This window comes from Muntiacus reevesi, chromosome 18 (genome assembly GCF_963930625.1).
Source record: "Muntiacus reevesi chromosome 18, mMunRee1.1, whole genome shotgun sequence".
Taxonomy (NCBI): Eukaryota; Metazoa; Chordata; class Mammalia; order Artiodactyla; family Cervidae; genus Muntiacus; species Muntiacus reevesi.
The window spans coordinates 21,574,008-21,590,456 of NC_089266.1; the positions used below are offsets into that span (position 1 = coordinate 21,574,008).

A 16,449-nucleotide genomic window follows, 5' to 3' on the forward strand; every position below is an offset into this window, starting at 1 on the left:
CAGGCAGTAAAGAATCTGCCCACAACGTGGGAGACCTGGGTTCAATTCCTGGCTCGGGAAGATCCCCTGAAAAAGGAAATGACTACCCACGCCAGTATTCTTGCCTGGAAAATCCCATGGACAGAGGAGCCTGCTGGACTACGGTCCATGGGATCACAAAGAGTAAGCATGACTGAGCATCTAACACTTTCACTTTGTTTTTCAACTTAACTATGGCTCGCTCTTGAATTCTTTCCTGCTCAAAGCCAAGGACCCTCAATTGGTGGCCAGTCCCAGGGATTCACTCGAAACCTGGGACAGAAGCACTCATGTTCTAGTTGCAGAGTGTAAATCTGTATGATCTTTGCCCTCTCCTCCTCTTCCCTTCAAAATCAGTCACCACTTGCTAAAACTCACTGATTCATGCATGCTCCCCCCACTCTATGCCCAAGGCATTATTCACATCCAGTTTCCTATGATTGTCCAGCCAGAACTTTGAAAATAGCTTCACTTCTTTCCTCGTGAGCACTGGTTCTCTAACTGGTGTCCTTACTCTGAAATCTTCTGCACTCCTCCCCAATTAATCTGACCATGTGACTCCCGATTTCAAAAACCAGGAATGATTCTCCATTTCCGACCAAATAAAATCTAGCCTTTGTAGCGTCCCTTTTCTATGATCTGACCCTGAACTCCCCTCTTTTTTTTTTCTCTTTCCTCTACAATGCCTTCTCCACATTTTCTCCCCACAGTATGGCCCAAAAGGTCACCTCTCCACTTCAGAACTCTTCTAGAACTTTATCTTTACCCAACACACTTCTGTGCAAACAGTACTCATCCAATAACCAACTGAATGAATGAATGACCTTCAGTCGTGAATTCTAATTCTGAAGGGTCTGAGGGCTCACTCTCGTGAATGTCCCTACAACTGGTGTTCTCAACCACAGCATTTTGGTTCTTGTGAGTTATGTTATAATTAATTTGTTTCTAGTAACAAAACACATTTCCAAATGATTTATTTTTCTGATAACCAGAGTAGATTCAAGATGATCCCTATAAGAAGGAAGGAGGTCCTTGCTTACTTGCCCTGTTATGATTTCTAGAACATAAAGAATAGCATGTAACTGTAACTAATGCACTGAGAATTACATGGATCCTGCAATTTTATATATGCCACAGTCTTTAATGAGCTATTATTACTGATTTCTCTAATAAAAGACAGTATTTTTAACAAGCAAATTAGCAAAATTTTCCTTGAAAAGTGACATTTGAGATCTTGAATTAAATAACTTCATGATCCACATGCTTATAGAATACTTTTAAATACATCTCCTCTCTCATAAAAAAAAAAAAAAAAAAATCTGGCACTATTTCTTTTAATCTAGTATGTACGTGGAATATTCCAGACATGGAACTCCTATTTGTGTGGGCCAGCAGGGCCCACATATTAAAGCTGCAGTGTTTAACACAGTAGCTACTAGCCATGCGGGTTCTAAACACTTTAAGAGTGGCTTGCCCAAATTGAAATGAGCATAAAAATATGCATTGAATTTCAAAGACAGTATCACTAATAAAGAATGTAAAGTATCTCATTAATACTTTGTATTTATTATATGGTATATGGTCCAGCTCTCACATCCGTACATGACTACTGGAAAGACCGTAGCCTTGACTATACAGACCTTTGTTGGCAAAGTGATGTCTTTACTTTTTAACAAACTGTCTAGGTTTGTCATAGCTTTCCTGATGAGAAGGCAGAGCGCCAAAGAATTGATGCTTTCAAACTGCGGTGCTGGAGGAGACTCTTGAGCATCCTTGGACAGCAAGGAGATCAAACCAGTCAGTATAAAGGAAATCAACCCTGAATATTCATTGGAAGGGCTGATGCTGAAACTGAAGCTCCAACACTTCGGGCACCTGACACAAAGAATCAACTCAATGGAAAAGACCCTGATGCTGGCAAAAATTGAAGGCAGAATGAGAAGAGGGTGACAGAGGATGAGATGGTTGGATGACATCACCAATTCAATGGGCATGAACTTGGGCAAACTCTGGGAGATGGTGAGGGACAGGGAAGCCTGGCGTGTTATAGTCCATGGGGTTGCAAAGAGTCGGACACGACTTGGTGACTGAACAACAACAATAACAACTACATGATGTATCTTAGATATTTAAGGTTAAAGAAAATATCTGAAAATTCATTTCACTTGTTTCTATCTTTTGATATGATGACTAGAAAGTATTAAATTACATGTGCAGTTTACATTTGTGGCCACATTCTGTTTCTTTATTGGAAAGCACTGCTATAATGCAGAAATACCTGAGAGGTTTGTCTCAGATGCAGATTGCCAGGCCTGGAATCTAGTTCAGCTCTCTGTATTTTAGGCAGAGATCAGCAGGAACTACATTAAGTAATAAGAGTGTAATTCTTTCCCGATTCTCCTCCCACTATCAATGCCTGTTTCTCTTCCTATTTCTCAGTTGCAATTACCAAAAAAAGAAATCAGTTTGGCCTAAATAATCATAAGCAATGCTCTTTAGTCAGAGCCTTGGGTCAGGCTACTTCACAGGTCTCTGACCTACAGATTGACTCTCCTTAGGTAAAGTGTCCCCGCCTAGACCAATCCGCTGTGACCAGTGGGGAAGGTGGAAGAGGTGAGGGTCAAATTAAACAGAGCGCAGGAATGACCTGGAACCTCACCTCTCAGCAGGAGTCCGGGGTGCCCAGCTTTGTTTAGAGGGGACTGTGGGAATGCCTGGCACAGACTGGACTGGCCAGCGGTGAGTTAATTCAGAAATTAAAAGAGCATAATGTATATTCAAAGGCCCTGTGAGCACCAGAGCCAAAGATTGATTATTTCCTGAACTACACTCCAGATACAATTTCAGCCAAGCCACTCTACAAATAACAGTGATAGATCTAGCCTTTAAAATATTTCAGTCATATCTAGCAGCCAGCTTTTCAGGCTAAACAAGGAATTTAGGTGGGGAGAGACGTAACGGAGGCAGACAGGATAGTATCTAGAATACAGCCAAGGGATCAAAGCCCAGTTCCAAGGATGCCATTACCTCACCAATCAGCATATGACCTTGGGAAAGACACCTTAACCCCTCCTGCACAGAATTATCATCTTTACAGTTTACAAAACAACAGGGGTTATGACAATTAAATAGAATGACAGATGTAAAGGTGCTTTATAAAGTTAGAAGAGCTGCACAAATGTTATATGAGTATGTAGGAGTTGTCATCAACTCTATGTTTACTCATGAAAGAGTAACCCAACAATACATCTTATCTCAGTGAATATACCCAGCACAGGGGCTGTCTTGTTGTATTTCTTCAACCTTGTTGAAATGTTGGAAATGTTAACTGTCACTTCTCATACTCTCTTAGCACTTATCTCCAGCCATAGCTTCATCTGTAATATGCTTTCAGGAATTCACCTCAATATATCAAACTCTGCCATCAGGCCAGCCGCCCACCACAAATCAAGCAGTATGTATTTAAGAGAAATACAATCAGTCAATCCTGCAGCTTATGACAGCTGTCAGCTGAATATAATGGTCACTTTTTCCAGTAACTGTCAGAGTATTCAAGGTTTACAACATATTCTAATGCCTTCTTATAGCATTTCTGTTTAAATAATCCAAATGGTGAGGAAAGTCATAAAAGAAAAGCTTAGGTACCATGTTTTAAGCCCAGATTTATTTCCACCTAATATTTTGGGAAAACAAAACACAATTTTCTTCGTGTTATACCCCATTTTCTTTCCACAACCTAAATTAACTTCCCTCTGCCAAATGTGCTCAGTTTTACAGAGACCCAATTCAGGAATGCTGAGACAGTCTTCATTTTTTGGTTCCTTTATGGAAAGACTGACACTTCTACCAGATTGACAACAATAGGAGAAAAGGGTTTACAAAATATTTGCATAATTGATGAGAAACCCAGGGGTTTCCATGGCTTCTGAAAAAAGGAGCTCTGTATCTTTAAGGCTCCATGGTGCTCTCTCTGCTCGCGATGCAGACAGAGCAGGTTCTGCCGCAGAGACTCATCCTATCGATAAGGTTCTGTTAGCCAAGGTGGAGGATGGGAAAAGAATGGAGCTGTCCCAGCTACTCAATGAGATCAGGGCAAACTATGAAAAGCTCCTCACCAGAAATCAGATAGAGACCGTGCTCTCAACAAGGATCCAGGTAATGATTTCATACAGACAGGCATCTTCCAGGATAAGGAGACAATCCATGTCTATCCAATTCCTGTCCCGGCCTCTCTGAGGTACAGTATTTCCTTTTCAATGCAGCATATACTGGGGAAGGAATTTAGGTTTTACTGCAATGTGACAGGGACTTTAGGGGGAAAGGCTGTGTGTATTACTGTTAAATGACCATTAAATGAATGTTGATTGATGCATTTGATTTTTATATAAACCATGAGGTTACTGTCATTAACAAAACATGGGATCAGTATACAATAAAACGATGCACAGTAATCTCTTTTAGAATCTTATAGGAAGGAAGCATTTCAGATACCCTTGGAAGATATCATGGATTTACTTATAGAAATAATTTAAATAACACCTTTAAAATGACAAGCTTTATAGTGAATTTATTATCTAGCACACTTTGCAAGATAAAACTAAGTGAAATATTTCTAAAAGGTTTCTATCATTTTTTCTTGAGTTTGATTTTATACCAGACTGTTACAAACAGAAATCATGTGAGTATGTGAACATGGTATTCAGAAACAATGATATAAATTGGGACACTCAAAATTCTCCAAATCAATAAGGACTTTCCACTTTGACTATAGATTTTTTTGCTTTTGTACTAAAAGGTGAGAAACATTTATCTCTAACACTAAGCATGTAATATTTAAGTATTGTTTAGAAAGAGAGCCAAATTAAATAAGGGCTAAATCCTCATTTCATAGACACTTTGTTTTAAAATGACAATCACTCTTAGCAATTAATTAAGGTCTCATCTCTAAACAAGTGGACAAACATCTATTTTAGAAACAAAGCTTCAGAAATTCAGGGTTTTGTTTTTTTGGTGGTTTTTTTTTTTCAGTTTACCTATCATATCTGAGTTCAAGTTCTATTCCAAGCACCCAAACACAGCAAAGAGTTTACTTAAGAACATCACCAAAAGGGAAAAAAATATTGCTGGGAAATCATAGGACCTTATCTATTAGTAATTCATTTTTAGTAACATCATAAATGTAATCTCTAGGTAACATTTTCAGTCTTCATAAAGAATGATCAGCATCTCAGATGAAGCAAATTCACTGAGATATTTGAAGTACTGCAAGAATTCACTCACCTTTTACAAAGAGAAAAAACAATAAATAGATGACAATTTCTGAAAATTATAAACCAAATAAACATTTTATTTTGCAATAATAGAAATATAAGTTACTTAGTTTACAAGTCACAATGCTGAAAGACTAAAGTGAAAAAGCAAGACTACAGTAAGTTTTGTTTCCTTTTAACGTAAAACTACTTTAGGGGACTTCTTTTTTTCCCAAAGAATTCAGAAAATCATCTGGAATAAATTTGAGAAAGCATGATTACTTAATTATTACACAATAAATGTAAGCACTTTTAGTTACTTACAGATATACAACAAACCACTCTAGAACTTGGTGAATTAAAGAGACAATTGTATTGTCTTTCATATTGCTGTGGGTTAACTGGGTTCAGTGGGGGTGATTCTTCCACCACACATGACATTGGCCAGGACCACAGTCATCTTGGGGTACAAGCAGGTTGGGCCAGCCAACGTGGCTTACTCCTGCGTCTGGCACCTTGGCAGGACATTTCTGGAAGGCTGGCTCAGCTGAGACAGCTGGGCCTGTTTCTCTCCATCTGGCCTCTACACAGTCTTTCCAACAGACTACCTGGACCTCTTAGACATTGAGGCTCCCAATGTATACCAGGACTCCCAAAAGCACAGAAGTGGGAGTTGTCAGGGCTTCCTAAGGCTTAGGCCTACAACTGGCACATCTTCTATATTCTGCTGACTAAGGCAAGACACAAATCATCCCAGATTCAGTGTGGAACAGGACCAAACAAGGACATGAATTTGGGGAGGAGTGATTCACTGAGAGCCATCTTCGGAATCTAGCTACCACACAAGCCTAGCTGCCAGCTCCTCACTCAAAATCCAGTAGGTACCAGAATTTTTATGCTCTTCTTTTTCTGAAATTCTTGTCCTCCTCTTTTGTGGTTTCTCTAATACATGTTGCTGCTTTGTTTTGCCAACCTAACACTAAGAATAAGTGACCCAACAAATCAAGAGAAATGAATGAAGTTTGTCATGTAATTCCTTGAACTATACTTAATTGACTTTCATTTAATCCAATATTTCCTTTTAAAAAATCTATCGTACCACCAAATTAATTTTTGTATGTTTTAAAATGCATTTTTATATGAACATTAAAAAGTTCTAATTTTTGCTTCAAAATAGTACAATCAATTCCATACATTGCTCCTACTGCTCCTGGGGCCAAATGTTGAGAATTTTGTCAAAAGATACTTTCATTCAATCCCAACATCCGCATAAGAACACTTAAAGTTGAATATAAACTAATTCACTCATTATTTAACATGAGAACATTTAGAAAGCAGTCTTTAAAGAAGTCATTTTGCTACCACCCTAGATATCCAAAGTTAGCATGCCTTCTAAAAAGGTCATTTTGAAAAAGGTGAATCAACAGTGGATTCTTTTAATATAGAAGTCTATTTTAGAATCTCTAATGCCTATGAAAGCTTAACTCTCTAAATTATTCATAATATATTTTCTAGTAGTATTTACTTCCTGTCCATATATCCAGTCCCAGAAATAATTGATTCATAAAGTAGCTTATAAGAAAAAAGTGGGGGAGGGGGGAAGAAGTAGCTAATTTTCTATCTTTTTTCCTTTATGATGCCGTAAATAATGGAAAGTTAAGAATCAGAGGTCTCAAACTTAGACCTTGCAAACTTACTTCTCATTAAAATGTATTTTTCTGCATTTTATAGACTGTCATGGTAGGAAAGGACTTTCGAGGTTTATTTTACATCTGAGAATACCGAGGCTAAGAGTGCAATTAACTCATGCATGTGTTTAATTAGTGACTGAGCACCAACCAGAACATACATCCGTAATCTAAAGAAAAAAGATTTGATTCCTATCCTATTTGTCTATAACTGCTTCTAAAGGTCTCATTTTCAAAAGTGCTCTTTTTGTTGTTGTTGTTGTTGCTACTATTGTTGTTGTTGGCTTTCTTCTAGTTGGAAGAAGATCTAAGCAAAAAAATGGACAAAGATGAAGAGGCTTTAAAGGCAGCTCAAGCAGAACTCAAGGAAGCCCGACGCCAGTGGCATCACCTGCAAGTGGAAATTGAATCTCTGCATGCTGTGGTAAGCATGACCTCAAGGCGGCTGGCCCACTGGGTCCCCAGATGTTATCTGACTAGGAGAGGGGAAGAGTTGACATCCCTTACTGGACAGTGAAAAACTAAAAATCGGGGCACTGAATTCTATCCATTTGACCTAGTTCAACTCGCGCCCTGCCTCCATCATGGCAATGTCTATCATCAGTTCACTGAAGGTTTAGTTCACACTTACAATAATGAAATAATCCTTACTGCAGAACCCTGGGTTCTCTAAATGTTAGAATGGGGGAACAGAGCTTTTGTCATTATCCAAAGTCCTAACAGTGGAGGATTCTTTTATCCATGCTACAAAGACTTCTAATAGAAAAATATTTAAACATTTTCCAAAAATGCCTTTTATAAGGAGTCTGCTCTGGCTTTAATATTCAATATTCTATACTTTTCAATATTTAAGAAATCAAATAAATCAGGGTGATAATAAACTAATCACACTGCAGGTTCCTTTGGTGGGCGGCGGCAGGGGTGGGGCATAAGAATGATCACAGGATTCCTTGGAAATAGAAAACTCTCTAGCTGCAGATAGAAAATACAACTTTTTAAAAGTTGTGCCATACCTAAGGCTGTAAGGAAATACCTCTTGCATAAGTGCTATACAATTATTGCAGCCTTTTAAAGAAAGAACTCAACTGAGTGAAGATATTGCAAATCAGATTTCAGAGACACAGTTTGTTTCCTTGATTCACTGATGAAGATCTGTATAAAACAGGAAAGGGGCCTTGAAAACTCCCTACATGCCAGTGAGCAACATTACCAGATGCAGCTGCAAGACCTAGAGACAGTGATTGAAGGACTAGAAAAAGAGTTACAGGAAGTAAGGCGTGGCATTGAAAGGCAGCTTCGAGAGCATGAAATGCTCCTCAACACCAAGATGAGGCTTGAACAGGAAATCGCAACATATCGCCGCCTCCTGGAAAAGGAAGAAATCAGGTACCTAATTTCCATATAGTGAATGACCAGAAATACAGAGCCACTTAGGTCACTGATGTAGTCGGAAAAATTAAATCTAAAAACCTATCATTACCAAGACATGATCACTGAGTTCCTACCACAAAATAGGCACTGCAAAAAAATAAGTGGGAGAACTAGTTCCAGCCCCCTCAAATTATGAGGGACTTTCTCGATGGCTGAGTCAGGGAAATAATCTGTCTGCAATGCAGGAGACATGAATTTGATCCCCGGGTTGGGAAGATCCCCTGGAGAGGAAAATGGCAACCCACTCCAGTATCCTTGCCTGAAAAATCTCATGGACAGAGGAGCCTGGCAAGTTATAGTCTGTGGGGTCGCAAAGAGTCAGACAAGGCTGAGCGACTAAGCACACCCCAAATTATGAATAGACGAGCCAAAGTCGGGGACTTGAGTTACAAGAAAGAGTACAAGCAAGCCCGGAACAAAATAGAAATGATCCTCTATCACTACAAAGAAGACCTTCTTTAACATTCTCACTTTCCCTGCCATTCACCCCTTATAGAATTAGTGCCTCCAATAGACCACCCACGAAGAAAGTTTGAAAAATTCACACATTACTGCTTTTCCGCCTCCCACAAGGGCCCACTCCAGGCACACATCAAACTCCAAAATAATAACAATACTATTAGTAATAGTGTTGTTACTATTATTATTATATTACAACCATGGAAAACAATGTTGTTCAAATTACATGGTTTGAAAGACTTCCAGATACTCTGACAAAAAAAGGCATCAAAAGAGGGATTCTTAATAGTTCACACACAGTTTCATAATCTGCAATCACTTGTAAGTTCATATGACTTGGAGCACAGCACAACCTACAATTTTCCATATTCCCAGAAAAATAAAGCTTTATTTGTACTTGCTTCAGAATTCTGAGTCCTCTATAAAACTGGGTGAAACTACTATCATCTATAATAAGTCTTGACATTTACCAAATCCTTGCAAAACATAAATTGAATTAAAAATACCATTTAGTAGCTAAGAGATGCTGGGCAAATTATTAAATCTCTCTTTGCCTCAGTTTCTCATCTATAAAATGCCTACCTCAGAATTGTTGAGGACTAAATGAATTAATGTTTGTAAAGTGCTTAAAGCAGTGCTATGTAAATAAATCATATAGCTGTATATATATAATTCATTTATTATGAAATAAAATAGTTGTAGATTTGGTTTAATGCCTAATCATTCAAGATGTTGATAAAATGGTCTTTAACATTCCTTTAACACAATTTTTTAAAGTTTTATTATGCTATATTTAAAATACACAGGTATTTGGGTTTCCCTGGTTGCTCAGACGGTAAAGAATCCGCCTGCAAGGCAAGAGACCTGGTTCAATCCCTGGGTTGGTAAGATGCCCTGAAGAAGGGAACAGCTACCCACTCCAGTATTCTGACCTGGAGAATTCCATGGACCTACAAGCCTGGCAAGCTACAGTCCATGGGGTCGCAAAGAGTCAGACATGACTGAGCAACATTCACTTAAATTTATTTAAGATAAAGTTACAAAAGTTTTCAAGAAAAATATAATGAACTCCTATGTTTAAGAAGTGAAACATTTATCCTGTTAGCTGCTCAGTTGAACCCAACTCTTCGCCACCCCATGGACTGCAGCCCAACCAGGCTCCTCTGTCTATGAGATTTTCCAGGCAAGGATACTGGAGAGGGTTGCCATTTCCTTCTCCAGGGGATCTTCCCAACCTAGGGATCAAACCCGGGTCTCCTGCACTGCAGGCAGATTCTTTACCGACTGAGCAACAAGGGAAGCCCATGAAACATTTATAACGTTACTGAAGTCCCCCTAATCCCTACCTCAGCATCTAAACCACACCCCAACCCATCTTACTCCCCTCCATCAGTCTAACCTGGCTCCCAGGTCTGATGCTTATAAGTCTCATTATATATATCCCTAAGCAAAATGGGGAATTGTTTTGCATATATTTTAATCTTTGTAAAATTAGCTAGCTATAATCTTTCTCCCCCCCCCCCCCCAGCCCCCACTCAATGTTATACTTGGGAGAGTGTTCCCTACAGATACAGCAAATCTTTAGTTCACTTGTTTTCACTGCTAGGTAGGACTTCCTTTGTGTTGGTTGTGGTTTAGTCTCTAAGTCCTGTCTGACTCTTGCGACCCCATGGATTGTAGCTTGGCAGGCTCCTCTGTCCATGCAATTCTCCAGGCAAGAATACTGGAGTGGGTTGCCATTTCTTTCTCCAGGGGATTTTCCCCACCCAGGATCAAACCCGGGTCTCCTGCATTGCAGGTAGATTCTTTACTGACTAAGCTACAATTTATCCATTCTCTTATTGGAGAGCATTTGTTTCAATTACATGCTAATACAATGTTGCTTCTATAATATAATTTTTTTCCAATTTCAGATATTATGGTAGTATCCAAGGTGGGAAAAAAGAACAAAAACCTACCACAAGTAGAGTCGGTTTTGTTTTACCTTCAGGTGAGTTTCTGATTTAACTAACCTGAAAAGTGAAGTGCCATTTCTAGGGATTATAAATAAATTCTCTAAAGTAGCAAAAACAAGCAATATTTGAATAAAGTTTGACATACACATTGACTGTGACTGGTACTTAGTATATAATAGTACTGTGAATAGTACTGAATAGTACTGTGAATGTTGTAATTTAATATTTCATAATTAATATTTTCACAGCCATTATAAATGAAATATCTTTTTCAACAAAAGTCCCACAAAAGTATGAGGATGAAAAAGTGGAAACAGTGACCAAACAGGCAATATTAAATGGAAATATTGTGAAAGAAAGCACTGAAGCTCATGGCACTATTCAGTAAGTAAAACAATTTTGACTTAGAAATAATAATGAACACATGCAAAAAAAAATTAACTTCAATTGAGTAATCTCAGTAATCTTTGAATGTGTCTAAACATAATTTTATATATTGTGATTTTTAATCAGACATGAATAAAAATATAAAAACTCAGATGAAGTACTCAATCCTTAATTCATCATTTTCCCAAAAAACATAGCCAAAACATGAAAATTCCATAGAATCCCTTATAAATTTTATTCATGTGATTTTTAAAGAATACACATATAACTGTCACAATGTAAATTATAAATTGTAACTTAAAATCTAATATAAGTGATAGACATTTCTTGATTTATTTTTCATATACAGTACATATTACATTTTTTTACTTCTTCATATAGGAAGATTTATTTTATCATTTCAGGACAGAGAAAGTGGATGAAGTTATTAAAGAATGGGAAGGCTCCTTCTTTAAAGATAACCCTCGATTAAGGAAAAAATCAGTTTCTCTTCGATTTGATCTTCATTTAGCAGCCACTGATGAAGGGTGTTCACAGACCAAGCAGGATAATCTACCAGATATAGAAGTCAGGCTTATCATGAGAAGATCATGCAGTATCCCCTCTATCAAACGTCCATCAACAACTAATTAATCCAAGGACAGTACTTGATTTGATGTGAAAATGACATTAGGATGGACCAGGGTAGGCCTGCTGGCCACCTTCTGTTCCAAAATGTAAGTTATTAAGTATGTATGTTATGACCAATGTATGACTCATCAGAAAAAAAAGAGGGCGGGACAAAATGTCTCTGGATATAATTATAGGTGTATTTTTTTTTTTTCTTTTTTTGGACAAAGGGAGCTTAAAATCAGAAATTTAGTACAGGTTCTATTTTATTTATTATCCAAATAGTCTTCTTTTTCCCTTAAATTTTTGTCAGAAACTGTAAGCATTAAGATGGTTTAGCTAAGTCTTCAAAATTTCACTAAATGGCTGAACATTCTAAGGAAAAGGGAAGAGTCTGTTTAAATATGATTGTATTATGTTAAGAAACACATTGAGTCATCATTATTCCATGACTGGTTACATCTAAAAGGATTTTTCTACTTAAAAAAGAAAGCAATTATAAACAAACCTTTAAAGAGGACTCACTATTCACTTAACTGAATTCTTTCCTTTTGAGATAATTTGTGCAGGTAGAAAATAAGAGTTATTTTCTACAAGATGTTTTGAGCTAACTATAGAAGACACTCCCAGGCTCATCTGATGATTAAATTAATCTTCACCTGAAGGTTCTCTGTCATCATTATCTGATTTCCTGAAGAGTAACTTTACTCGAAGAACTGTAAAGTTTGTATCCTCCCACACAAAAATCAGAGGGCCAGCTACAGAAGCAAAAGAGGAAAGCTAGTTACTACAATTACTGGAACAGGATCCAACCTCTTATCATTCCAGCTTTTCCATCTGTATAAAGTTAAATGTGATTTAATTTGAGTCTCTGATGCGAGCATTAGATAAAGATACTATATAAAGTATTATAAATATGTCTTGCAAACATTCATGTGAATTAAGATAACAGTATTGTTATCTAAGCAAAGAGTATTTGCAGGATTTATGTTTGTAAGTTGTTCAAACCCTAATAAATATGGAAAGAAAATATATTTGTGAATAAGTCAAGTATTGTTGCAAAGTTTTTTAAACAGCCTAATTTGTTTAATACAGGTATATTTAAAGACCTTAAATAATAAATACTTGTTTAAAAACATTAGAAATTTATAGGCTATCAATTTTTTTCTAAGCAGAAAAAACATTGAGTACAACTCTCCATACTTTTTTTCCCAGCTAAAGTATCACCTAAAGGGCTATAGCTGTTAGGATATTAATACAGCCTTTGGAACTCTCTCTCTTCCTTCTTTCAACCAAAAAAAAAAAAAAGTAATTTTAACCAGAAAATTATGTTAAATAATCTTTAACATAATGCAGGGAATAACATTTAAACGTTTTTCAGTTAGTTCAGCTTTATTTTAGCCTGGCTTATTCTATTTTGTGAAAAGGATGATTTTGTTTTGTCAAGGACACAACAGCATGTGAAGTACTTCTTTTTGCATAAGCATCTGATCTAAAATACATCCTGTACATCAAAGTGTTTTCATTCAATATTAGTTAAATGCTACTAACTTTATTAAAGCTTTGGAAATGCAATCATATAAGCTATTGTACTAAAAGTTACTGTACTAAGCAACAGTATCATAAATAAAGGAATATATTTAGTGTCATCTATACACAGTGTTAAAAACAGTACCCGGCATCATGAATGTAACTGCTCGTGATAGTAATTCCACTATGCACCTCTTGTATGTATAACATGTACATTTTAAAATACAGTACCTGAATTTATAACAGCTTTCTTTGCTTCAATATTTGCATTTTAAATTGGGATATGAGTTTACCAAAGTAAATGATACCACTACAATAAAAAAAAACTGAAACATGAACTTGCAAACCTGTATTGTATTTGAGTTTGATACATTGTATTGAGTAGAATTATTCCAATATTGTTAGCTTCATTGCAGAATGAAGAATATTACAATGAAGGTGCATAAAAGCACAATTGTTATACTTTTATTTAGCAACGGAAAAATTAAGAATGGCATATTCTAATATATGATATATTCTAATTAAAGAATAAAAATAATCTCATAGTCCTGAGAAAAGTATAATAATAGCAGCCACCATTTGCAGAGGGCTCGTTCTGCTCCTGATCCCGTAATCAGCATCCTCAAACTCAATCTCTAATCCTCACAGCAATCCTACAAGATGAACAGTATCATCCTCATCTGATGGATGAATAGAAATTAACATTCTTCAATCTCTCTGAAATGGTTCAAATGCATGCTTCAATAACAAAATACAAAAGTAAATACTACGAGTCCCTTCGCTGTTCACCCGAAACTACCACAACATTGTTAACCGGCTACAACCCAATACAAAATCAAAAGTTTAAAGTCTGGGGGGAAAAAGTAAATAAGTCCAGTTACCAACAACTGCACAATCCCAGCCCTGGGACTGTCACTCGTGACCCATGCAATCAGGAAGGAGTCACTTCAATTCTCTAGGTGTCTGTTTTCACACCTGAAAATGAAGAGAAAGGTGGCACTTGATCATCATTCCTGCCCTGCCTACTTCACAGAGCTGTTTGAAATAATACACATGTAAAAATATTTGGCAAAGCACTACTCAAATGTACAAGAATATATGGATGAAGACAGTCACTGGGAGAGAAGAATTCATGTTCATGTCCCAAATATCCAGATATTTTGAACATAAGGCAGAAGACTCTAAAAGCAAACCATAGTTTGTCAAAGTCTACACAACATGGTGAATCACTCAGACCTGGAAATCTACTGGACTTCAATATTTCACAATGACTTCTAGTAATAGCAATTGAACAGCCATAACTTCTGCTTTCACAGAAAGGGCTGAGAAAACTAGCTTATTTCACCATGTTTCTTATAGCCACACTTTTGTTTTTATTAGTCAGACTTTTATAAGTGGTTCAGACAGAGATCTGTCCTTCCTTTCCCTATTTTAAGGGTGGGGGTGGGAATCCATTGAAAAATGCTTCATTAGAACAAACTGTAGACAACCTGCATGGCTCAGTGTTGGATTCAAAATCTTTTTGAGTCACAAACCTCTTTGAAAATCTGTTAAAGGCCAAAACCTCTGTTTGGAAGAGGGTTGGGAGGAAGCACCTAAAAATTGTGTACAATCTTAAAAGGTTATAAAGGAATAAACCTCCTGGAGCCAATTCACAGACTAGTAGGTGTCCAAGGACTATGGGTGTTTCTTTGTCCTCTTCCATGTTCTCCTCTTTCTTCCTTCCCAGTCATGGTTCTCGTTCTACCCCTGTTTTTTCCTTCCCAGCATCTTCCCACAGTACAAGGAAAAGAAATCAAAGAGACTTCAATCCCAGCTTAATCACTTACTAATTTGGGGAGGAAGAAGAACCTCAAGGAAGTACGAGTAGTGTCAAAGAGCAATGCAGGCAAAGTTCCTGGGTCTTGCTGCCAGAAAGAAAACTAAACTGCTTGGTTCTGTCTCTGGGGTTTATCATTAGGTGCCTGTGAGGGTTCCCAATATCTTTACATGTAGTATGAACAGTCATATTAACTGTTCATCTCACATCTTCCAGGAATAATCACCATTCAAAATAACCTGTCCTGCAGTCCCCATAAATATCGCTGCCCATGCAAGATCATATGTCCTACTGTCTGCTTGGGGAAAAAAAATCAACAGCAACTCAGTGTAAGTAGAGTCCATCCTGTTGGATATTTCACTCTTCAATCTTAATCTCTGGGACTTTCTCTATTATATTTTGCCTATATTCTTCCTTTCTTAATTTTGCAAATCTTCAGAGCAGAGAAAGAACTAAAGGGAAGATGATGAGATAGCTGATCATTTACTCACTCCACAGATAGGGGCACAAGAATGGGCATTGTTCCAGATGTTGAATCCCCGGCCCAAGGAGCTTTCATTCTTGATGGGAAGCAAAAGATAACAACATAAAAATATAACAAATAGAGTATGTTAGGTGGTAATACAGTCTATAGAAAAAAACCATGAATAGAGAGGAGGTTGGGGAATGAGTTACAGCTTTATATAGATCAGGAAAAACATACTCAGGTGACATTTGAGTAAAGATCAGGAGATAAGAAAGTGTATCAATGTCACTCCTTTCCTTTCCTACTATTTTTGGGTCCTCCCTTTCCCACTACAGTATGCTTTGTTGCTAACACCTAGCAGTTTTTCTGCAGAAGACTGCCTAGAGATGACATAACCAAGCACCTGCCCCAGCATGGCGCTTGCCCAATCCTCCACCATAAAAGCCAGTGAAAGAAGGTACTGGGATTCCCTGCTGAAGCCTTCGTATATTTTACATTAATCCATGTATCTGATGCTTTTATATTTAAAAAAAGCAATTTCTGGTACATTATCTCAAGCCCCAGTCAGGCTGCCCATTATCTTTTGATGACCTCTTTTCCCTTTAGTTTCTCTTTAGTTTCACTAATCTCTAATCATGAACATGAAAATATTGGAGGTGGAAGAGGGTCACTTGTCCCTGGTTTTGCATACTTCTGGAGATGCCCTAGTCCCTGCTGGCACACCCAGGACGGTGGCTAAGGGTAGCTGAAGAATCGAATCATTCTAAATGTCAACACCATTTTCAAGTAATTTCAGATCCTTCCCCCTCTGCAGTGGCCCACATCGGCCAAGTGTTTA

General features: G+C 37.4%; 1 protein-coding gene across 1 annotated transcript; it reads left to right on the plus strand.

Annotated features, from left to right (window-relative positions):
* The first annotated feature begins 6,080 nt into the window (after window positions 1-6,080).
* KRT222 (keratin 222) lies at window positions 6,081-13,573 on the plus strand. The gene is made up of 6 exons (XM_065910290.1): window positions 6,081-6,144; window positions 7,251-7,379; window positions 8,121-8,341; window positions 10,759-10,835; window positions 11,049-11,184; window positions 11,592-13,573. The coding sequence occupies exons 2-6, from the start codon at window positions 7,275-7,277 to the stop codon at window positions 11,818-11,820; spliced, it is 768 nt and encodes a 255-aa protein (XP_065766362.1). The 5' UTR covers window positions 6,081-6,144; window positions 7,251-7,274; the 3' UTR covers window positions 11,821-13,573.
* Window positions 13,574-16,449: the final 2,876 nt, after the last annotated feature.

Bases quoted from the DNA above. Each gene is read 5' to 3' on its own strand.
- KRT222 (XM_065910290.1), top strand. From the start codon at position 7,275: ATGGACAAAGATGAAGAGGCTTTAAAGGCAGCTCAAGCAGAACTCAAG. The intron at 7,380-8,120 runs GTAAGCATGACC...TGTATAAAACAG, and splicing joins TTGAATCTCTGCATGCTGTG to GAAAGGGGCCTTGAAAACTC. The intron at 8,342-10,758 runs GTACCTAATTTC...TTCCAATTTCAG, and splicing joins CTGGAAAAGGAAGAAATCAG to ATATTATGGTAGTATCCAAG.